The sequence below is a fragment of the Mycteria americana genome, chromosome 13, assembly GCF_035582795.1.
Source record: "Mycteria americana isolate JAX WOST 10 ecotype Jacksonville Zoo and Gardens chromosome 13, USCA_MyAme_1.0, whole genome shotgun sequence".
Taxonomy (NCBI): domain Eukaryota; kingdom Metazoa; phylum Chordata; class Aves; order Ciconiiformes; family Ciconiidae; genus Mycteria; species Mycteria americana.
In genome coordinates, this window is record NC_134377.1 from 7,989,969 (window position 1) to 8,015,214 (window position 25,246).

Here is a 25,246-nt window from a genome sequence, read left to right on the forward strand (position 1 = left end):
GACCTGCTGTCGCCGGTGGACAAGTATTTCCATGTACGTGTTCTAGCCTGCAGTTCGCCAGAGTGGGCACCCTGATGCGAGAGAGAGAGCACGGCTATCAACGTGAAAATTATGTTCTCTCTGGGGTCCCGGATAAGCAAAACCTAAGTTTATCTTGTTAAAATCTCGAAATTCTTTGGTGAGTGTGCCAGATGTACTTTGCAGCATTGCAGAGTTTGTTACCCTGTTGGAACTCATGGTACAGACACACGTTCTCAAGCAGACTGTACCTCAACTGGGCATGCCGGCCGTTGAAGAAGTTGTCAGTAACTTACTTGATTATAAGAGCTTTGTTACTTACAGAATTTGGAATCCGGAGACTGGCTTCAGTCAGTGCATCTTGGATGACAGCAAATGTGGTTAATGCGGTTCTGTTCGTTCACTGGAATGCAGGTTGGCGATTAAGGATGAGCCGTGTTATGCCTGTCAGCAGCCCATGCTCCTGTAGTTTGATGTTGCAGCCATAGGGATATCCCTGGTTGTCCCCAGTGAACAGAGAGTTGAAATGGCTGGGTTTCTGTGCCTTCTCGTCCTTCCTCTTGGAGCTGTTCATGTTTATTTTTGGATATCTTTCATTTTTCTTGGAGGTTTGTACAGTCTTAGGCAATGTCATCCCTCTTGTGCTTTCTTCTGGTGTTGAACAAGAGCTCTTCAGGTGCTAATGAAACTCTTTATAGGCTCTCTGAAAAGAGTTTTTTGATAAATGCATGAGTGGGTGTGCCTTGAATATTGAAAGGTTTTTGTCAGCAGTACGGTTGGAAATCTTCCCTTTTTTGGGGGGATTGTCTGATATAAACACACAGTCATGTGGTTTTTTTAAGTCCTAGGTCATACTAGTGTATAAGACTACTGATTATTATTAGCGATAACATCATTAACGATTATTATTACTGATACTCTGTACTATCCAAATCTTAATTTTCAAGAGGCAAAATCCACTGCTGCAACAGCATCAGTCTGCGTATATATTTCTGCAGGGTATTGATCAAGTCTTGTTTTCTGGCTCTTTCACTGTATCACATCATTCCCCTCTTGACTGAGGTTGAAAACCTCTTCTTTGTCCATTGCGTATCCTTTCCTCCTTGCCTGGATAGCAGTTACTTCCATTCCTACTGGGCAGGTCACTTGAGATGGGGATGTTGTAATGAGAGGTGGCGGGTGAGGTGTGTCAGCGCGTGCTGTTACTGCCATTGTGCTGACAGATCTGCACTCCTAGGTGGCACATGTCCCTGCAGAGAAGGCAACAGTTGTACTACAACGATTGAATGGTTTGTTGCAGACAACAAAATCCAGGGAGCGTGTACCCATGCTGCCCTAGCAAGTCTTCCTTTAGTGACTTTCCTGTTCAGACCTGGCTTTTGCTGTGTTACTGGTTCATCAGTCCGTCAGTATTGGGTCTGTCTGCCTGTGGCTAATGGACGGTTTGGAGGAAAAAGTCAGATTCCTCACTGCTAATTTATAACTTAGTTGTTATTCACAATAATTAATTTCAAGATTTTGTGCTCCCTTTAGCTTATACTAGATATTTCTTTTACATTAGTGATAGATCTGTTGGATGGCAGTGGGAGCAAACAACTCTTTAGACTTAGGAGGTCAACTTTTATTTCTTTTCTATGTCTCAGTGTCATATTGACTATCTCTTAATGAGAAAATGAGCTCCTTTCTGCTTTAATTTCCCATTCTTCTTCATCTCAATTTTTGCATTACTTTCCACTTCTTCTGTACTGTGTTTTCACTCTGTTTCCCCCATTCTTTAAGAATTTTGACTCTTTTATTCTTCCTTTGAAGTGATTGACAGTAACATACCGTATGTTGATGCTGAGGGACTGTTCCTGATCTATAAGGGCACTTTCTAACAAGTTTAGCAAGGACCTGGAAAACTTGAACTTTTGAGTTTGTTTTGGGCTTTCAGCATGCTCAGACACAAACTTGAATTTGCATCCGTTAATTTACTTTTGAAGGTTATCTCTGAGACCAGTGAAGCTAGATTTTTGTTTTTCTGACAAAAGGGAAAAGCTAAGTGTCCCCTGTTCAGTTTGAGTCTGTTTTGCAGGGTACATAAATGCATCATGCAAGGCATACGTGGCCTATGGCCTGTATCTTTGACATCATCGTGCTGACGTTTCAGTAGGTATATGCTGACTTCCAGCTGCTCTTACAGTGGAAGCATTCGGAATACATAAAACTAAATAATCTATATTATATGTATATATAAAAAAATATATGATACTATATATATATATATATAACAAATATTTTTTCTAACTTCCAACTAACTGACTGTTAGTGTTGTATGAGGATTGGTCTGTTTTAGGCATCCGTAATGCATCTGTTACTGTGGATGTAGCTATCTATGGTACAAACATAACTTTTAGACAGGATCTTGCCTCTGTCTTTGTATAAAAATTAAAATCTTAAGAATTGAGGAGTATTTTATGTTTGCTTTCATTTGCTGTTAAATGATGAAAGAACTGTTCTTTATTTCAGAGTGAGTTTTTTAAAACTTTGAATGTTCTTTACAGTACTTGAGAATTCAGTTAGAACCTACTGAACATTCTAGATGTATGTGTAATTTCAGTTTCATGTTCAATAGACTTCTGTGAATTTCTTTCATGTTTTTAATTACTTTTTTGAACCCATTATTACTATTGCCATTTGTAACACCTGGGATAATTCTGCATTTTAACTATACTGCACGTGTCAGGTTCCTTCAGTTGGTTTTCTTTTATCTTCTGCGTGTTTGATGCCTCTCTGTTTCTGTGAAATAGCGAATAATTGTTCCCTTTATCTTCCCTGGGCTTTTCTTGATTTTTATAGACCTTTGACTATAAAATTCTTTTCTAACTTTCATAGTCTATCTTAGTCTGTCTTTGGATGTGGAGATTGATCCATACCTGGTTGTCTGTTACCCATCTTGTACCTTTCCTACTTAGGTATCTTTATGTGCTTGTGTGGTGGTGGGAACAAAACTGAACATGGTATTTAAAATGTGCTTCCTATTGTAGATTTTTAGAATGGCATAATTGTTTCCTGTTTCTCCTTTCCCAAAGATTCTCATTCTTTTGCTTATCTCTTTGTCTCCATGCTCATGAACAGTCAATGTTTGCAGGAGAACTTCTCCAAGGACTCTCAAATGTCTTTTGTGAGGGGTAAGGGTATGTTTGGGGCCAGTTATTGTGATAACAACTAAGGATTTTTTTTCCCCAATCACTTTGCATTTACTGACATTGAGTGTCATCTGCTATTTATTTCCCAGAATATACTGAAGATTCTTCTGTGCTCTGGGCAGTTAGTTTTACATTTGACTATCACTTTGCTTCATTAGTGTGCAGTTCCCATAGCTCACCTGCGTACTGCCCAAAGCCATTTGGCTTAGATCTCTGAGAAGCCTAGAAAATGAGAAAGACAAATGTGTTGCCAATGTCTTGAATTCATTAGACAAATTTGCCCAGAAATCTGCGAGTGACGCCCACACTCACGCGGTCCCCTGTCTTCTCTCCTGCTAATGTCCTTGCCAGTATAACTTTGTATACATTTCCTAGTCTGATGATTGGTATAACTGTGATCAAGAAACACCAGCAGACACCTGAGAAAGCGGCTGCAGGATACCATTTTAGAGTTTAGATAAATTGCCTCCGGCTATTTGGTGGTTAATCCTTTAAAATAAGGTAAAACCCGTCCTTTACCCTGAATGTGCCTGACTGGTAGTGCATCGGGGAAGATCCCTCTTGATAAGCCCTATGTGTAACTGACTGAAGCTTTGAAATATTAACCTACTTCCAGTTTTCTCAGAAGTTCACGAAAGAAGGTTTAATTATACATAATAAATAGTATATATAATGGAAAATAAAATAATCCTGAGAGACTGCTCACCTTATAAAAAGGACCACAGTTTTTATTATCTATTTGTACAATGTGGTCCAGAAGGATCAAGGACCTCATGGACCCAGATGCTCAAAGGAGGAGTTGCCTAGTCTCAGTGAGCTTCCAGTTTGATTTGAGATGCGGGGTAACCAATAGGTATAATAATCTGAAAACCAGGAGAGGGAGAGCAACAATAACCCAGGCTGTCTTATGCATGACTGAAGAGCTTTTATAAAAAGTTATATACAGAAAGAATGGCATGGTCTCTTTTGGCTATCTTCTTATTCATCACTAGTTGGTGTAATATCATTACTTGAGACGCTCCTTAAGGAGGGACTGAGAAGAGCTTCGAGGTCAACAATTTGAGGAAAGTGGGAATAAAGAATTTGCAATAACTTGATGCATATTGCTCATAGCTTTTCAATTATTGTAAATAATTACATTTGGCACTAGGTATATTAAAAGATTGCATTACATATATGATCCAAATAGTATTTTGCAGTGTGTTTGCAGTGAAATCAGGTTAGTTTCTCAATAGTATTTAAAAATAACATTTGTACTACTTAGTTCTTTCTTGGTTTTGGAGTATTTACTTGAAAATAGAATTTTGTTTCTTAACTGAAGTATTTTGCAAAAGTGTAAGTGAGGGCATAATTTGGTCTGCTTAACCTTTAGTTTTTAAAATTATGTATGAACCCAAAAGTACAGTTTAAATTTAGCTATGGGTTGCATAGTTCTTGTTACAATTTTTAGCAACATGTAGCATAGCTCAAATTAGAGTGGATCTAGCTGATGTTACAATTGCAGATCTCTCCGAGTTCAGTATTGGAAGCTCACAGTTGCTTCTCATTTTTAGAAAATTCTTTAGAAAAGACATCTCTTTCTTTAGAAAAGTTTGTATAAGCTCCAGATTTAAAAAAGAAAAAAATCGGTTTCCTTCCTGTTGATAAGTTTTTATTTAAAATATTTTTGTCTGTAATTACAATGAAAAACCAAAGTAGTAAAATATTTTCAAAACAACATGCTCCAGAAGCCTAGACATATATTCCATTAGGAAATTTACTAAAATGTGGTTGGATTTTTTAATAGAACAGTGCTGTAAGTTATAGGTTTATATTCAAGGTATTTATTCCTTTTGATTTCTTTATGCTTTTAGATGTTATAGGTTTTTTGTGATATAAAAATAGATTTCCATGAACATCTAAAAACCCCTTCTAGAGTTTTATTTAAAAATTTGGAAGTTTGACTTCTATTTTACCTATGACTTTGTGAAAATGTAACTTGGTGGGTTTTTTCCCCTGTAATGTAGATTTACCAGAGGAAATGAAATCCCTGTCTCTCAGAAGAATATTTACTGACACTTTTAGGAGTACTTTAGACTAAAGTAGATGTCAGGCTAGACACCCTGATAATGAACATAGAGTAAATGCTAGACTTCAGAAACTGCACGATGGTGAAAATGACAGAAGCAACAAAAGTTTGCAGGATTTCCTTCATATTGCTTCTGCTGGATGGAAGGTAACTTTAGCAGTGCGTCTGTTGGGTGGTGGCAGTGGTTTTGTTTTCATTGAGGCATCAAAATTGCCTAGGCTTATTTTAGCCGGCAGTCCATGGAGTGAGTGTGTGTTACCAGGGACCATTCTGTAAGTGACCATCACGTAGTGTTTCTCTCATTTACCTGCAGGTTTAAGGGGGGGAATAGTCCGAGTCATTGTCCAGTTTACTGATGTCCCGCTGATGGGGTGTATATATTATGTTGCTGAGATTTAAGAAAATGTTTTCTTGTATCTGTGAAGATGTACTCCCGGTAATGCTTCACAACAATTTGTGAAGACAAAATCCAGCTTAAAAAAATCTAGTGGCCTGGATAGCTGTTGTGCACATCCTACGGTGGCTTAAACTTCAGTTTCAGTGGCCTTTCATTTCTTTCCATGCTATTTCTGTTAAAATTCTATTCTGATTGGGTGAAGGTTGCATGCGGCTTGGCAAGGTTTCATGTCTGTTCAGAAGTGTAGTACAGGCTAGCTGAAGTGCTGGCTGCTAGGAGCATGGAGGTTAGGGGGAGAAAGTTTGTATTCTTTATCTGTTCTTGGACTCTTGTTGAAGCCAGTTTCTATTACAGAAAAACAATAATACCTCAGGATATGCAGTGAAAAAAACATAAAGCCATTTTACAGATTAAAATACAAGATGTTGTATAGATGCTTTCATAGAAAGGGAAGCTCAGTTACAGATTTAAGCTGATTTTTGGAAACCCGTTTTTAGAATAAGTAGCTGTCACTTTGTTTCAGAATCCGTTTGGAATGCCAGTTTTTCTGCTTGCCTCTTTATTTTTGTTTTTTCCTCTTTCTGATGCTTCATTGAGTATCTTGAGCTATTTAGATAATTTAAAATATAAAAATGCTACATATCACACTTAGAGCATTTTTTTGAAAGTTATAAGGGCTTTTTTAAAAAAGGTGTCTTAATTATGGACTCACCACCCAAGACATCATCTATATAAGGCATATTTATTTGAACTGTGTAGCATTAAATAAGATGGATTACATAGAAACTAACAAGCTCTGAGGTGTAAGATTTGTGGTTCTTTGATCAAGCATTCTCTTCATGCTGTTGTACCACATTGTTTTCCCTTGTCCTCTTGTCTTGGAGCAGAATTTGGACTTGCTGTTATCTCTTCTCACTCATCTTATTGGAACTCAATGGGAATCTACTCCCTACCGTTTTCTGGATAGCGATGTGCTGTTCAGACAGTCAGATCTTTCAGCGTGTATGGGCACTTACTTATTTTATTTGCTAAATGTTCTGTCTCTATAGAGGACTAAGTTTAGCAAGCTTGATCTTGGAAGATAAACATTCTTGTAATGTAGGTTTTTCTGTGTGTTCAACTTGCTGTTTGCTTTGGGGGGTTGGGAATTCATTTGTTCTTGAAAAGAAAAAGATCAAAGAAAATTGTGTGTGTTTTTAACACTCACCTTGAATGGTCAGTAGGGTTGAATCTTGAGCACCTTCTGCAAGAGGAGGAGGAGACTTTTTCACCAGTGAAGGCAATTAATTGCTGAATCAAATCTGAAGCAGATATTGTGGGAGCTTCTGTCTAATGGGACCTCTGTAGTAGGAGCTGGTTTCTGGTGCCCTATGCTGGTTTGGAGAAGTGATGCTAAGAAGCTTGTGCCATCTTTGTTAGAAATACAGGAGCTCCTACCTTGAATTGTCTCTGCTAGATCCCCTTCTGCACTTCATTAGAACCTTTTTTGTTCCACTGCACTAAGGAACTTCTGCTTCTTCTTTAGCATTTGTTTAGTACGTATGAGTACCTTCTATAACAAAGTGTTAGGCAGCCTAAATAGATGCATTGCGATCACCTTCCACTATATCAGTAGGAGAAGAGCAGTCACGACTGGAAAGCGGGGATGGCTTTTTAATGAGTACTTTTTGTGTGTTGGTACCATCATAATAATGTTTTATTTGTGGTTTGAGTGCCAGAGTGACTCAGTCTTGTTCTGTGGTTCTTTCTCTTACCTAATGATGTTTTACTGCCTTACGTAGTTCTCGTGATAGCAGGAATTAAATAATAACATATTCCAGAAGTTACCATCATAGTTTCCTTTAAAATAATTTTGGGTTTTTTAATGAGATTATTTAGCTTCACAGGATATTAGAGGCAGAAACCACTTTACTTGGACTGAGAAGATGTCTCCTCATGGATTCTCCTCGTTGTTACAGACTCACAGTATGATTCTGGGAAGATCATTAACAGCTTTGTGTTTTCATTTGTTCATGCATAATAAACAGACAGAAAAGACAGCTATTGTTCGACTTGTGCATTCTTTAGCCTTGCTAGTGCTCCTTGAGATTGTGCCCAATGAGACATGCCCTCGCAGAGGCCTCTCTGCCTAGTGCTTGGTAACTCTTGGTGAGCTTGTGAAGGTTGCTTCCAGGCAGGTAGCTCCTGTGGTTGTAGCAGTATTGGTCCCTGTGGTCAGGTGGAGGTGATGGGAAAGATGCCACCCGCCGCTGAGCCAGAGGTGGGTTCTTCACTGTGATGCTGGTTGTGCTTTCACTGCCAGGCTCAGTCTCTAGCTGGAGGCAGTTACAGCCGTAGCTGTTAAGGAATCTATTTCTTGAAGTATTTATCTTCTAAATAACATAAGTTCATGATGAGTTCTGGTACTCCTGCATCTGGAATCTGTAGTTGTTTGCTCTGAATATGATAAAAGAATGGAAACCACACAACATTTGGTATTTTTCATTGTCCCTGATGCAAGCCAATTGCCAGGAAATACAATGAGAGAGAGACAGAGGACACCTTTAAAAATACATCTGAGAAACTGGAGTAGTGTATTTGATACGTTGTACCCTTAAACTTGGCATTGTTTAACAAAAAACTTTTTTGTTGTATGAACAACATGAGCAGTGTTTAAACTAGAGATCGCCTTGGCTGAATCTGTTGTGTACTGTTACTGATAGGTTGAGCTCAACAGTTTAAAATAGTAAGTTTTGGAAGCAAAATTGTTTCCTTCACAGTCTGCACTAGACACAGGAGGAACCTGAAGAAAATACTTGGGCTTTCTGCTGAGAGATTCATGTTTTCTAATCTGTTTATGTTTATGACTAATTTCTCAGATTAATTTATTCCAGCCTGTGCCCTGCTTCTTTCACTCTTAATGTTGATGGCAATTGGCTGTATTTAACACATCACAATGAATTAAGTCACTTAGTGGTCAATGCAGCCAGTTTTGTTAAGGAAAGTTTTATAGTTGCAGTTGATTATTTAAATTAAGGTAGCTTTACAGTTTTTAAGAATATGAACCATGTTGTTCTCTGCTGTCGTGGTTTAACCCCAGCTGGCAACTAAGCCCCACCCAGCTGCTCGCTCACTCCCCTCAGTGGGATGGGGGAGAGAGTCGGAAGGGTAAAAGTGGGAAAACTCATGGGTTGAGATAAAGACAGTTTAATAGGGAAAGCAAAAGCCACACATGCAAGCAAAGCAAAACAAGGAATTCCTTCACTCCTTCCCATGGGCAGGGGGGTGTACAGCCATCTCCAGGACAGCAGGGCTCCATCACGCGTAACGCTGACTTGGGAAGACAAACGCCATCGCTCTGAACGTCCCCCGCCTCCTTCTTCTTCCCCAGCTTTATATGCTGAGCATGATGCCATATGGTATGGAGTAGCCCTTTGGGCAGTTGGGGTCAGCTGTCCCAGCTGTGTCCCCTCCCAACTCCTTGTGCCCCCCCAGCCCACTTGCTGGTGGGGTGGGGTGAGGAGCAGAAAAGGCCTTGACATCGTGTAAGCACTGCTCAGCAGTAATGAAAAGATCCCTGGGTTATCAACCCTGTTTTCAGCACAAATCCAAAACACAACCCCATGCTAGCTACTCTGAAGAAAATTAACTCTATCCCAGCCAAAACCAGCACATCTGCCAAGATGATATCACCTATCTGTCTTAATACCAGTTCTTATGGAGTTCAGACATTCTCAGTGGAGCCCTTTCACCTTTAGAGTTGACAAAAATTTCTATGATGACTATGAAAAAACATTTTTTCATGACCAATGTACGTATAAATGAATGCTATATGGTATGGCACCTGGGAGGAAGTTGCAGTGACAATGTAGGTCTCGTGACCAGACAGGAGAACAAAACAAATACTTTTTTTGATCCTATAATTGTGGCGCATACAAAATATCATGTATTTTAGAAACCGGGGAGAGAATCTTGCTTCAGTTCTAATTGTGGAAGCTGTCAAAAGAGAAGATACCTGTATCTTTTTCTCAGTGTTCTGTTCCTTCCCATAGACTGACTTGGTCTTTGTGATCAGTTAAATGCATCATACAAATATTATCCATATTAGCTGTGCCAGAAATTTGAATCGTGCTGCCTGACCTACCTGTACTTAAGTAAGTTGAATTTGCACTCCAGAGGTTTATTTTGCTCATGAAAATCTCAGGTTTTGTCAGAATTGTAGCAGGAAGCTATTGAAGCTAAGAACATAGCAGGATTCCAAAAAGTTCCTATAGGTTAAAGCAACATCTGTTGCTATTGTAGTTGGCAGCTTTGAAAAGGGTGGCATTTTAAATTGTGTGGGGGTGAGTGTGTGTTTGTGGGGTGGGTTGGTTGGTTGTTAACACAATTTCCAAGGATCACGGGTCAGGATGATCTCTGACATCATAAACAGAGTGTCACTGGAGTCCTTGCACTGGGTCTGTTGTTCACCCTCTGATGTTCACCTCGTGTTTGCCCTCTAAGACTTTTCTTAATTTATGATTGTTCATTTCCTCAGATCCTTCTGAAAAATGATATATGAGAGTTCTTTAGACTGTTAGCCTTGTGTTTCCTTGAGTATTGCATGAAAGTTCAGCTGGTTTCAGAAACTTCGGACATGTTTGAACTCCTTTTAGGCCCCAAGTAAAGGTTATACATTTTTTTTGAGCAGAGTATTGCTCAGCTTAAAATATTCCACGCTCCTTATACACAATGAGCATTTCTGTAAGCCTGTATTGGATTTTCTTGCCTGTAGTGACTCTGAAGTGTTGGTTCTAAGTTGTCTAAAATAAAGTTTTCCACTATTCTGGTAATTTCCAGGAACAAAGGCTAGTGTGGAAATAAGAACAGTGTGAAAATTCATTAGTTGCTCTGACTTTAATGGTTGGAAAAATTACACAGTAGTTTTTAGGTTTGCCCACTGAGAAGCATCTTGCACAGTGGCGGTGTGTTTGATAACTTCAGCAGGTTTCAGGAGTAGGCAGAAATGTAAGTTCTTGGAATTAAAGAAGCTGCTGAAACTACAAAGGAAAAAGGTAGGTGAAGATGAAAGGAAATGTGAGAAGAATGGTTATTTTCTTTGGATTCTTTTATTTTCCTACAGCGAATCAGCTCTATGTGTGAATCATGGTATCTCGGGGTAGTTACCTGTGCTGTCCCTGGCACTTGGGTACTCACCAACCCCATTTCCCTACAGTACCTCCAGCCATCTATGGCCTGCCGGTGACTAATGAGCTTTCTCAGGGTTTCCTGGTCTTTGCGATTGAACATCTACTCATGTAATAGCTGCTAAATTGTCATAGTCTGTTCTTGCAACTTCTCAGGTCATGGCAAACTGACCACATGATGAAGTTTATGGTCAAATACGTGCACACGTGTGAGTTACCGCACAGCTTGGCATAAAGCAACGTGTTCAGCTCTAACGTTTGGGCTGTTGCTCAAAGTAGAGCAATTTTCTTGCCAGTACTTGAGAATATATGAAGTTGCTGTTTGTAAACTTGATTGAAGTAGCAAAGATGTACTGCATATGGAATGAATTTTCAAGAATGCAGAAATTTGCTTTTTATAGTGCTGTTAATAATAATAATAATAAGTCAAGCTACATATTAGCTTATATTAGCAGGAGTACTATATAAAGGGAACTACACAGATGAAAGGAAACAAAGTTTTTGGTTTGGTCTACCGTAGACAGGACAAGAAACAGTACATTTACTGACACAAAGGAGATTTGGAGTGCATATTAGGAAAAATATTTTAATTATGAAAATCATGAAGCAGTATAATGAGAGTGCCCAAGTAAAATATGGAGTCTCCTTCAGTAGAGAAGTTTAGAAACAGTTTGGACAAACACCTGTCAGAAAAAATTGGGTATAATCATAAGGAAAAGAAGAGATCAGTAGTTTCGAATTTGACGTTTTTCTATTGTTGTTGTTGTTTGACTCAAGAAAAAAAAAAAGAAAACTCTATAGACCATTTTGGTGCTTGAGACAGGATGTCAATTTGCAGCTTGCTTCCCTTTCCACCTAAAAATATGCCTCAGCTTGCTCTGGTAATGTATTTAAGCCCTGCAGTTGTTGTGCTGTGGTAACAATATGTGATATTCTTAGCGTTTTTTGGTCTGCAGGACTAAAAATGGATGAGACCAACCTCAATTACAGTAGTCTAAACCTTTAATGAATATTTCCAAGTTTTTTGTATGTTACCATATGTACAGGTTGCCTGTCGCCAAATACAATTACTACAGAATTCACAACTACCTTGTAATCAGAGTTGTACAAAGATATTCTTGCTGAGTTTTTGAAGGTCCTTGGGAGAGAGTAGGGTATACATGACAGAAACAGTTACTGACTGCAAATGACTGGCTGAGGAAAATAAGGAGCATAGAAGGTTAAATGAGGAGAAAGGGTGTACCAGAATCAATGGAACTGGGACTTTCTACAGCTCACTTTACATAATAATATTTCTAATTAAAAGGTTTAAACCTGTTTTTCTTTGTTATTTTGTATTGCCTGAAGTTGACAATCTGGGAAGGTGGCTCTGCCAATGATGACTGTTCTGTTGCTAAAATAAATTGTGTGCCCCACTAATTTCTGTGAGTATACCCAGTTCCAAAGACTCATCCTTCCCTTCCCATTTATGAGCAATTTGCAGCCTGCAAGTGGCTGATTATAGAGGTTTGTGAGCAGATGTACCAGTTCCAAGTTCTTTGGTTTGAAGAGAATGTATACATTCTTCCGTTGTCTGTGCATGCATGTGCTTCTCTGTGACCTACGTATCAAACTTCAGATAGATATACCGGCATCGTCTTCACATTCACACCTGCCACCTATTCAGATAAACTTCCTTACCTGGCGACTATGCTTCGTGTTGTAAAATCAAATAGTATGGCCGAGGAGGAAAAACTTGTGAATCTGTGGAGTGCAGCATACTAAAATAGACTACAACTAGTCTTATACCTGAAGAAGGCAATATGTCTTCTAGAAGACATCCTTCATAGGGAAAGCTTCATAGGGAATGATAATGTTTTATAAGGCTCTTTTCTGTTACTTCTGTACCCCCCAAAAGTCAATAGATAAACAATTTACTTTAAGAATCTGATTCTGAATTAATAATTTGTTCTGCAGTAATGCTGGTGGCTTTAGTTTCTGCTATCCAGTTTCTAATATTTTGATTTTTTTTTCCTTTTTCGAGTAGTATTTCTTCACACTAACATATAATTTCTCCCTTCTCCCCCAGATTTCTTTCTTTGGATTGAAATCTTTTGGAAGAAGAAGTCCTGACAGTCCCATGTTGAGCAAAGCTGAATTTGTTGAGAAAGTTCGCCAGAGCAACCAGGCTTGCCATGATGGCGATTTTCATACAGCAATCGTGTTGTACAATGAGGCTTTGGGAGTTGATCCTCAGAACTGCATTCTCTACAGTAACCGTTCGGCAGCCTACATGAAAATCCAACAGTATGACAAGGCCCTGGATGATGCAATCAAAGCACGACTTCTGAATCCCAAATGGCCAAAGGTAAGAAAGTGTATTTGTCTTCTGGGGAAGGAGTAACTCCTTTGGGATTATTATTCACATATGTAACACCTAATGTAAACAAGTGCATCTCTTTTGGTACTGAAGTCTGGTTTTGCCAAAAGCTCCAGATAATAATATCTTTTGTGTTTAAAAATTGTTTGACTTGAATTTCCTGTTGGGTATTAAACTGTTTTCTGCGTAAACATGCTTTTCCCCAGTGGAGGTATGGTACTATTTTACTATTTTACTATTTTAAACCAGCATGGTTTCTGGGTTGTGAAGACTTGACATCTCTTTCAATGTTAAATGTAGTCAGCATTCAGTGGCATCCAGGAACATTTTCTTGCAAAACTTCTTTAGAGGTAGCATGGAGATTCTTACTAGTAATTGAGCAATAAGGCCTTTCAAAGTAGTGTTCAAAGAGTGTTTGTGTAGTATGTTTTGGATAAACATTTTAAGAAATGTGTATCTTGGCATTCTTAGTAAGATCTGACTAAGCAAGGAAACACTTTATAAAGAGTAAATGGTGTTGGTTGCCTCTTTGTTCTGGGGTTGCTTCCCATTAGCTGCAATTGATTGCTTCAGTAACTGACTCCCCCTTGGCTAGCCCAGGGCCAGCCCTTTACATGCTAATCAATTTTAATAGCATCCGCTCCAGATTTCATTTCTCCTGTCAATCCCTCACGCAGTCTTACTAGCCACTTTAGCTAAAGATGCAATTTAAGAGTGGATTCATCACCCAGGTTCCTCTCCTCAGAAATTATGGCAGGTAGCAAGCATAATGCTCTCCATCACCTGCACTCCAAACTACTGAAGTTAAGTTTCCTTTTGTTTCAAAGCAGATCACTGTAAGTCTTGTATTCTGTTTTTCAGTTGTTTATTAGCTTCCAGAGAAGTCTTATCATACGCTTCTTTAAGACTTTGTTAATTACTTTACCCATACTCTAAGCACAAATCCAAACTCTGCTCATTATCAGTTCCATGTACTGCGATTGTGTTGTATACCTTTAAATCAACATTGCCTGCTCTCCCTTTTCTCATTGGTCTGCCTGTATCTTGTCTGGGTATTTAGTAGTCCGTTAACTAAAAACAGGAGTATTAGTCTAGTGGCCAACTGCTTAGCAATTACATTTCCAAACTCCCCATCATTTCATTTGCTCTGCTGCAGTAAGTAGACGCACTGTTTTTTCATGCCTGCATAGTATACTTCCATATGGAAAGTGGAAGCTGTTGTGTAAAACATATATATAAAATAGTGTTCTTTCCACTCGGAACACAGGATGTTTTTCCTAGATACATGTATATGGTTTGAGGATTCAGTGCTGTGAAAGCTTCTGCTATTTCTGCAGCTGCTGAGACATCATCTCGCTAACGGAGGCATGTGTCTGCTCATTCCACCTCAAAGGAATGACAGGGATTGCAACATCTGAGTACGTTTGAAGGCAAAAGACTGGTGGTATCTTTTCATCGGTACAATCTGTGTGCACAATGTCACTTTTGTCTCAGCCTCCAGTCATGTGCAAGATGTGACAGCTTGTCTACTGGACTGCTAGGCATGTCTTCCTTTGGTAATTCTCTCATTCTCTCACCAGGAGAGAGAGCATCCTGCAGGTATTTTAATTTGATACATCTTTCTGACAGAAAAGAGCCTGAATTCCTCCCCCCTTGTCCTGGTCAAAATTTGTATCTTAACTCTGGAATTTCTGGAGTCAAGAAACTGCAATTGTACACAAACTTTCTCACTCTAAGTTTCTCTCTTTAGTGAGACCAGAAAATGGCTTTAGAAAAATGTTATTGAAAGTGTTTTCTAAAGCTCTGCCCACTCTTAATCACAAAAGGAAGATCGTGGGCCAGGGGAGATCCTTGCCTTTTGTTGATCCTATTTTTTGGAGTTGCCATCTTGAATTGCAGCACTTTAATTTGTGTTTTTCTTTCACATTTTATTTTCACACTTAACTTTTGTACTTTCTTTTCACTTTTATACTGCTGTTTAATCTTTCTTAAAGAGCTTTAATGTGTTCTCCCTGTTATTTTTACTAAGCCTGTCTGCAATTTACTGTTTGTATCAGTCCACATTAGAAAGAAACTCCTGCTTTGGCAGGGAGATGATTTATAAGCTTGTAAGTTTTTGTTTGTTTTTTCTTTTTCTTTTCTTTTTTTTTTGTCATTAACTTCTGTCTTGTATTACTGAATGTCATAAAAGATTTTGCATGGATTTGTATGAAGGACTGTGTTTAAAAAAAGAAAATTGCATTACTGTCATTAAACTCCAGATTTCCAGGTCACTTGTCTGAATGCAGGGAGTTAAAGAGTATAGAAGCAAGGGTGCTTTTGCTTAGTATTGTATCCTGTTTCTAGAAGTCTGGTAGTGATTTACCACAGAGCTCACTTAGATGAAAAGTTATGAAAAAACTTCATAAAAGAATACTTTCAAAATGCCAGTCACAGAAGTATAACAAGACCTTTGAAATGAATCATTGGAATAGATTTGTGGATCAAAACAGAAAATAAGATGGAATAGAAGATTTACTAGCTAAAAGGCTAGCTGTGTTAAATGAAGGCATTATCATCAGTCTGTTAAATAGAGAAATAACAGATGCAGAAATAAGTATTGATGCAGTACTAAGGTGGAACAGTTTAAAAAAAAACCAAACCAAAAAACATTTTCAGTAATGAAAAAGTGAGACTTTTTTCAGGTAGACTATATTATTGAGTTGAAAACATGAAATAACTCTGTTTTGATTCTAGTTCTGCTGTTAAATGTACACCTGACCTTGAGCAAACTTTATTTCCTTGTTTATTTTTTTTACAAAAAGGTGAGGAGTCACTTTACAGAACATTTTGAGCCTTATTGGTGGAAAAAGTAGTGGAAGACCTAAATGATGTTGTTATGATGACATAGTGTCTCTTCTTGCTTTATTGGATCAATGCGTAAAGGATGTCTTGCTCTGTGATACAAAATGTTTATATCTTAGAAAGTTACTATCAGTTAGTAATAGAAGAGTCAAAGTAGCTTTTGCAGGCTTTCTGTCCTGTATAAAGCTCATCTTCAGTCTCTGTTTGTATCTTTCCCTTTATCTTTTCACGGTGGTATCTTTAGTTTGTCAGATTTTCAGTGCTTCACACGCTCTCCTCTTTTCTCCCAAACCACCAGAATCCCATTTGGAACCCTGTCTTCTGGTTTTTAATTTTAATGACTCAGTGGTTTTTTTTGTTATTCTAGATTTGCTCCTACAGTACATACTTTTAAAAATAAGTGAGTACTAATAAAAATAAGAGTTTTTGCTTTTCTTCAGCTATAGGTGGTACATCAGTGGGCATTATGCTTTTATTAAAAAAAAATTCTAATTGATGTGAGAAATAAAGCCAAAATTGAGATCCTTTGGAACATTCCTATTTATATGTTCTTGAATGTCACCCTAATAAGAGAATATGTAGATGAATCAGAGCTGCTGTCTGGCAGCAGCAGTGCTGTATGTCTACAATTGATATTCAAAAATAATATGCTTCTTCTCCCACCCCAGCAGCACCACCACTACCACCAAAAAAAAAAAAGTGAATTTTGGACATATTCTAAAAAATTCCAGATATTAAAGCATGTCTTTCTGGCATCTGTTTGATCGGAAGTGAACAACATTATTTATAATAACTGCTATTATTATAAACTTGTGCTGTAAAATAGATAGACTTGGTTCACGATCCATGCTGGTAGTTTGTTAGGCAGTTTGTTAGATGACTTGTGTGTTGATTCCACCACATCTTCCTTCTGTTCCGGCCCAAAGTTGGCTGATTGTATCTGTTTAGCCTTTTCCATGGCCATCGGCCAGGAAATGTCCCACAGGTCCGCTGCCAGCTGAACTCGAAACTGGGTCTGTCCCTCATGAGAGCTGTGAAATGGATTTGCCTCTCACCACCTGACCATCGGAAGGCGAGCGTTCCCACACCGCAGCACCAGTGAGTTGCCTTCCGTCTTGGAGCCCCCAGTTCACGGCTTTGAAGCCAAGCTCTTAGCAGAGTTGAGGAATACATCATGTGAATACAAGTATTTAGAATTGTTGGGTTTAAGGCTAATGAGTTTTGCAAGGGTTATATAATCATGTACATGAGAGAAGCAGCTAGTCTAACTTTCAGAGACCGTAATGAGATTTAATGTGAATCATCGGGTCATCCCGCATCATTTTACTGCAGAGGCTGTGTCTCGGTCATGTCCTCTGTGACAGCAGGTGTATTTCATGTCTGATCTGCAATGAGATCCGATCTTTTATTGTCAGGGTTCTTTTAAGCTTTTGTATGTAGAAACAGCTTTTTGATTTCACTTGGGCCAAAGGTACAGTAATGGCATACACATGAAATGAATTTCCCTTCAAGGCCTTTCATTAGCTGGATTGAAGGTCAATAAGGTGTTGAACAGGAAATGATTTGTAGAGGTCAGAGTTTGACTGCACTGTCTGCCTTCATTTACACAGTTATGATAGAAATCTCATAAAAATGGCTTGGCAGGGAGTGCATCTTGGCTTTTAAAAAGGAGCCATCATGCTACTACAGTAATTGAGATAATGAAAACCCACAGCTGAATGAATTATTTTTTTTTTTTATCCTCCGTGTGTTGTTTCCATCTGGAACTGTGATTTTTCACACTCTTCTACATAGTACTTCCCTTTTGCTTTGAATTGTTGTTTCCACAGAAATCATCTGCAACGACTTAGGGTTTAGAAGAAAATGAAAAATTTTGCCAAGCTCTGTTTGTCATTGATTTGGCTGCTCCACAGTGAGGGTGACTGTTGGCTTAAGACGTCTGTATTTACAAATTGAGGCCAGTAGCTGCCACTACTTCTTCATTCTGTCTCATGACTTTGTGTTAGTTTGGTGAGGACTAGTTGCTTTAGTTGCTGAGTCTGACTGTGCAAGTGTCATCCCAGGAGGAGTTGTCCATTAATGTTCCTTTTCAAGCCTTCAGCCCTCTCCGTCTTGTTTCCTCCATTGTGGATTCATTAGTTGCTCTTCACATGCTGTTTCTTGTTCTTGGTGAGTGTTCATTTTTTCCTACTTTCCATGATTCTCCAAATAATTTATTTAATAAATCGTCTTTTTTCTCTTGGATACCTAAATGGTATTTCCTTCCTTTCATATATTTATGACGAGCAAGGGCATACTGGGAACCAAAGTTAGTGAAAGTATCTGTCTTAAGATAGAATTGGAATTTAATCTTATTTTTAGGATTTTTTGGTATGGTTTTTATCCTGAATGTCATTAGGAGTTTACCTTTTATTCCTGAAAATGCCGTGATACTTTTCAGCAGCATGTTTTTTAAGAGGACAACATCATTGTACAGCTATGCCAATGAGAACCACTTCAGTGATAAAAAACCTAGGTGAACAGGCTTAAAATTCCTATTGGTGACTGATCAGAGTTTACTGCTAGAATAAATTCTGTCTCCACATTTGCAATTATTTAACAGTGTGACTAAATTGGCAATTTCAATTAAAATATTAGCTAAGATGAATGAAAATGAAATACTGAAGTCTGTTGGTGATATTTTCATGTTTAAAAGTAATTCATGTTAATTCTGTTTCCATAAAATATCAGCAAGGGCAAAGAAAGGGATCAGTATCTAGAAAGCTCATTTGAAGGTCCAGTGAAAAGTGCAAGCCTATTAACTTTGAAAGCCACACCTATTAGCTAAGCTCTACTAATTTTTGGAGCTGTTAACAGAGACAGAGTGAAATTCTTTCAGCTTTCAACATACCAGCTATAGCAACTGTCCTAGTGTGATTAACGCAAGTCAGAGCATATGATAAACGCTAATTACTTGTAATTATTTTACCACGATGAGATGGCTATTTATCTTCATGTAGGGGATGATGAATTCTGCATCTCTCTAGACTGAACTCTATTTTACAATTTTTTTGGCATTTCCATGGAACGGTGACAGAAAACGGCAGTACAGCAGAGGGATTTTGGTGCTTGCAGTAGCTGGAGCTCTTGGGTTACTCTCCTTCCTTTATGGAAAAAGCACAGAGAAGTCTTTGTTTCTTTTTTATTTAGTTGAAGGACACAAATATAAATGAGTTTTCTGACTGAACTGGAAAACAACTTTTGGTCAGATGAGGCAGAGATGAAGTTAGACACTATCCTGGCTACCGGGTATTTTTTTTTTTTGTCCCTGTTCCCATTTTACTGACAGATAAATAAGGTGGTTACCTGTCCCCCCCGATTACTTTGTGAAATGCCAGTCCTCTGTTTGGGTGGACTAGGAGTGGTAGGTAGCTTTAGCGTGCTCCTCGACTGTTTCTGATTATTGGGAGCAGTGCTTATCCAACAGAAATGCTTGGAAATCACAGCAGAGATGGGAAATCCTGGAACAGAGGCAGCTTAAGTTTGTGTGGTATGTTTTCCTCATTTTCAACGTTTATGTTTTCTAAAATGTGTATTTTTAATTTTATTACACGATTAATTCTAATTTTAGCTAGAAGAAGGAAAGGTGTACTTTGGGGGCTAATTAACTAGTCTGATATGTTTTGAACATAGAAATTTCAGGTTGGATTGGATATCTGATATCAGAAAATAGGCAGTGGTGTTTATAAACTTATTACAGGGCTAGGTGGTTGGTTGTTAGTCAAGCTCGGTTTGCAGTGCTATCCTTACATAGTACAGGGATTATTTTTTTTGGGTGTGTGTGCAGCTTGTTGGTGTGAGACAACAGGAGGGCACTGTCTAAAGTTGAACACTTACGTTGCGTATTTCAATATCAAAGCTGCTTTATAGATTTTTTAAAAATAATTATTTGATTTTTATTGATAGAACATAACTGGGAAAATTGCAACTTATGCATACAAAATCTAAGCAATTTTATTAATTAGCCAGAAGAGGGAGCTTAACAGGTATAGCTGGTATTTTGTTTGAAAGGCCTGAGTTTTAGATACAGAACCCAGTTTCCTTTTACTTAGGAAGTTGAAAAATTAATTTGAATCCAAGTTTTCTGAGATTTAAGCTACTAAATGTAAATTTCTTTGTTTCTTTTCCTCCTTTATCTTGGATATGCAATTTGTTAATTCTTACTTTTTTTTTTTTTGGTAATATCATCATCATTTGCAATGCTAATGGGGAATATCACAATCTTACATGTGTTTGAAATAAATGTATTTTCATTCTCTAACTAGGCCAATGCATTACGCTGATCCTTTCTTCAGAGAATGGCAACCAAAAACAAAACAAAAAAAATATTGTGAAATAAAGAAATGCAGAGTGAAGAAATGAGAGTGGACAGCAATAGGAGTCAGAAATGGTGGCTGTTCTGCATGTGCTGAGGTTCTACTTTCTTAGCAAGCTGAGCTAAAACCTAAGGAATAACTGAAAGTATATTAGTATACCCTCTCTTTGCTCATTAATTCTGGTGGTGGTAGCTCTTTTTTCTTACAGAAAGGAGCCCTGCTCTGTGGTAGCAGTTTTCCCGAGCCTCTGGGACGGTATTTTCCCTTGTTCTCGTGTTGCTGTTCTCACTATCTTGCTCCTGAAATCCCTGACATGCACACACGCGTGCATATGCTGGTTGAATCTCTCTCTTTCTCTCTTTCCTCTTTTGTTTTCCCCCAAAAGTCTCAACCTCCTTTGTGCCACAGTCACTTATTGGCTGATTGATTGTTACAGAATTCGCTAATGTTTTGCAGATATCTCCCATTTGGCTTTCGTGCAACTGGCATCGGAACATCCACCTGCAGTTTTCATATTTGTTGTCAAACTAAACTGAAGTAGGTGGGAAGCCTGGCTAAATATGGCATGCGGATCTTGGCCTTCGATAACCTTTTGTGGTAGTGAAATTGTCAGAAACATAGCAGCCTGAATGCCCCCCTAGAAATGTATGAAGCATGGCTTGGGTGGTCCAGCATGCCTCTTTGGAAGTACCACGCTGTTTAGAACAGTGCTGTTTTGAATCTTCTATAAATGCTGAAGAAACATGGGGCATATGCGAAGGTAACACTTCAAATATTTTTTTCCAAGATGTTCAGAGAAAAGCTTGGATGACATTTTGTTTTCTGATATTCAAAGTGGCAATATTTTGCGTGGTAAAAAGACTCACTATCATCAAAGATCTGTGTTCTGGCCTTCAAATGGACATGAAGTTTTGGAAATCCTCTTCTTCAGTTCAGTTACGCTCCAGATGTCTGGGTCTGCACCTGTCAAAAATTCTTCAGATCCAACAGTTGTTTGGGTATATTTGTTATATTTTATTGACTGGGCTTGACTGTGTCAGTCCAAGTATACAAAATACTTCAAAGTGTACATATTTAACCTGTGTCCTGTGTTTGTTGTTTTTGCTCTGCTAGACCCAGCTACATAAAATAGTGTTTATCATAGCTGTGGTCCCGGTTTAAATGAAAAGATGCAGTCCTGTGCAGTATGTTCTGCTGTACTTCTCAGATATTTTGACTTGAATCTTTATAATATAAAATAGATACATTCAGTACCACACTCTTTGTTTGGTAGAGCAACATTTTGATGTTTATGTCTTCTTAAAAAGGAAAAAGGAATTTTTCATTAAAACCCCCCAAATCTTCCTTTCCCTAGCTGCTGTTTCTAATAACCCCTGTGGGAGGCTGGTTCCAATCTTCACATTCTCTGAGATTTTATGAAGCATTTTCTGAGTTCAGAGTTTCTTTGGGGGCTGGGGAATGACAATGTCTTAGAGAAAAAAACTTTCTGGTATTACAGAATTGGAGCATTGCTAAGGTTGGAAGGGGCCTCTGGAGATCGACTGGTCCAGCACCCCCTGCTCAAAGCAGGGTCGGCTAGAGCAGGTTGTCCAGGACGCTGTAGCAAGATACCTAAATTATACAGAACAGCTCATTCTTATAATGCAATAATGAAGAGGTATCTGAACAAATTGAAAGGTGACATACTTAAAATGCATGCGAAGAAATATTATTTTCAAATAATCTATTCTTTGTCCATGGGAGTTGATTATCACAGTATATTATTGAAACCATTAGTGTAGCCATACTTTGAAAGGGCTGGAAACTTCCAGGTGCTGAGAGTAACAGAATTACAAAAAAGTTCAGGATGGAGTAGATGGATGAGAAATAAGCTTTCATTTTTGGGGACGAGTCACTCATTAGTGCAAAATTTTTGGAGGAGGAGGGAGAAGGCTGACTTGTATCTTCAGATTTCTCTTTCCTGCGTCAACCTCGGAAGCATCCGTTGCAGGCAGCTATTGGCAGGGGCTAGCCTGGATGGAGCACTGCTCTTACCCCTGACTGGAGTTCCTAATTGTGTGGTTCAGTCTGTGCTAGGATGAAAACATTAAATATTTGTAAGGTGAGGAGGAAACACTTCATTTGTTATGGTATGATGTGGTGGCTGAGATGGACTTCGTCTGAATCGCATAGATATTTCCTCAGGCTTACAAGAACCAGGGTTTTGGGTATTGTACCTTTTTTTTTTAAACTTGTCTTTTATTCTTTTGCACTGAAATCCAAATTTGATCTTCCTGACAAGTGGCTAGATGGTTTGTTATTACATCGGCCAAACGTGCAGAAGGAAGCTGAGACCGAGTACCTCTGGAGCCCAAAGAGTGGTCGGCGCTCGCCTCGCCTGCCGAGGGGTCTGCCTGTTCGGGGCACCCACTCCGGCCCCGTGGCTCTGGTCATGGGCGGCTGTGCTGCACCCGTCTGTGCGACTGGGAGTTCCGCTCTGCGTTTTGAGACTGCGTCTGATACATACTTAAGTATAATCACTCAGGACTTTGCTGCAAGTATAAGTACTGTGACTGCTGCTCTAGCAATCGATACAGGGATTTCCTGACCCTCTACTTGGGCAGTGCTTGATTTCCACGGTCTGAGTCACACAGAAATTGTCAGGGACGGTTTCATCTTTAGAATTTGTCATGTTTAACATTCTGCTTGCTTTTTTTTGTTGGCAACATTAAGCCAAACTTACCAAACAAACCAAGCAAACTTTTTTGTCTAGTATGCACTTTGCAAGACTCTAGATGTACACAGTGTAGAAGATATTCATACCAAAAGAATCATTTGGTAAAATAACTTTAAAACAAAAACATCAGCAGCAACAAAACTATGGCATGCACAGAGTTTAATAGTAAATGCTATTGTAGCATTAAGTATTGTGTATTTTCCTTTGGTTTTCAAAGTGCCTACCAGGAAAAAAAGCTGGCTTTATTTAAAATAAATGTCTGAGCATTTGCATCATTCCAGTTCTCAGGCTACTGGAAAAAATTACGAACATGTGGCAGGATAAGAATAAATTCATATGTGTCTTTGTACCTAATTGGGGAGAACAGAAGGAGGTTTTAACGATAACATTGCATGTAATACTGGGGAAAGATTATGCTCCTAACTTCTGCTACCAATTGATTTGCCTCTGACTTCAAGTTCTTCAGAAGCGCAGAAAAGTTTTAAGATTCCAATACTTTACACAGGGCAAAAAAGTAATTTAAGATACTTATTCTATCTTTACCGTGTTAATGTGTGAACTTTTTAGTGCTGAAAAACTTGAGTCATTAATAATTGAGCTTGTTATGATAATTTATTCTCTTGTTTGTCTTATTTCTGGGGAGAATTCACTTTGACTAATTCACAAAAATAACTATAAACCTTCTTTTGGTTGCAAGATGCCACAGGTGGCCATTTATCATTTTATGTAACAGCTGTTGCCTATCTGCATATTTTATGACATGCACAGGTTTCTCACGGCTGCTTCCGGTTGGCGCAGGCCAGCACAGCATATTTGGTTTTGTATTTTAGGATGTTGCCCCAGCTTTGCAGGCTCTCTCCTCTCCATGAGGCTGGAGAGACTAGAGATATCTGATATGACTCATTGATGTGTTTTTTCTTTCTAGCTTTCACCAGGAGATATGAAGGCTTGTTCTTGGACTCTCTGGTCAAGTTTCTGCAGAGTAGTTGGTAGTAACAGTATGGGGTAGACAGCTTGCCAGAAGTCAGAACCCTTCTTCCCATGCTGTTCCTGTTCTTGCTTTAGATCCTCAGCTAGCTCTGCTAGTGTCAGTGGATACATGGGGGTTTTTCCAAGTATTAGGCTTGGTTTCTGTTGCTATACTGCCTTTCATCACTTTCCTACTAGCATAAACCAGAGCATGAGCTCTACCACCAAATGTGTGCTGTTCACTGGAGCTTGCATGAAAGCTCCTTTTTGTAACCTTTCTTACCGGGGAAGCTCAAAGCCTTTAAACAACTTCATGTGTTTAATAAAAAATAATTCTGACTAAATCGGATTGTTAGATTTATTTTACTTGAGGAATGCTGGCTACTTCATAAGAACCTTTGAGAAATATTATTATGCAAAGTGATTCATAGGTAAATATTGAAGAGCCGTGTCCAGCCATGGACACATGTGGTTAGTTGTGAAATGTATATGATGTAGAAACATATTTGTATTTCATGGCAGTTCTTAGGTATGTGATGTCAGAGGTGTTTCCATCCATCACTGTGTTCTCATCATCTTGCAATGTATCTTTTGGTTTTTTTTAGGGTGGGTTTTTTTTTTTTCAGTATCCAGTCTTCAAACATGCAATGTTCTCTGAATTTATTTTTCTCCTGTTCCAGCTTGATGCTATTACAACTTCGGCAATTATGACTTTGTCACCCTGAAGTCTATTGATTTCAGTTTTTCAAATCAGCACTTTGAACTACTTGGAATAAAGAGGTAAAGAAAGAGGGAAAAAATTAAGGCTAGACCTGATACAAAAAGTAAATTGAGGCAGATCATAAAAGTGTTACCTGATCGAAATTATAACCTAAATCCAGCAAGAACATGGATATTGTTTACTGTTTTGGGTGATCAGTACAGTTGTACGAGGATAATTTGTGAACTTACACAAAAGAATTAAAAAAGATACCTGATAATCTTTTGGAAACTGTACTTTCACTGCTCTTTTGATTGGAATTTTCTTTTCAGCCTGCTCTCTCTCCTTGAATCAGAAAGAAAATCCCAGTGATAGAACACTTTCTGCTGTTTGATGTCGAGACATTCTCATGTTAGTTGCTATTAAAATCCTGCCAAGTTTTAAAAATGCTCTTGAAATGTGTCTGT

General features: G+C 38.5%; 1 protein-coding gene across 1 annotated transcript in view; it reads left to right on the forward strand.

Annotated features, from left to right (window-relative positions):
- Positions 1-25,246, forward strand: part of TTC28 (tetratricopeptide repeat domain 28) — a 195,312-nt gene that overhangs the window by 824 nt on the left and 169,242 nt on the right. Inside the window, exon 2 of the mRNA XM_075516443.1 lies at positions 12,905-13,183. Within this exon, the coding sequence (XP_075372558.1) occupies positions 12,905-13,183 (279 nt within the window). The remainder of the gene's footprint in view (positions 1-12,904; positions 13,184-25,246) is intronic.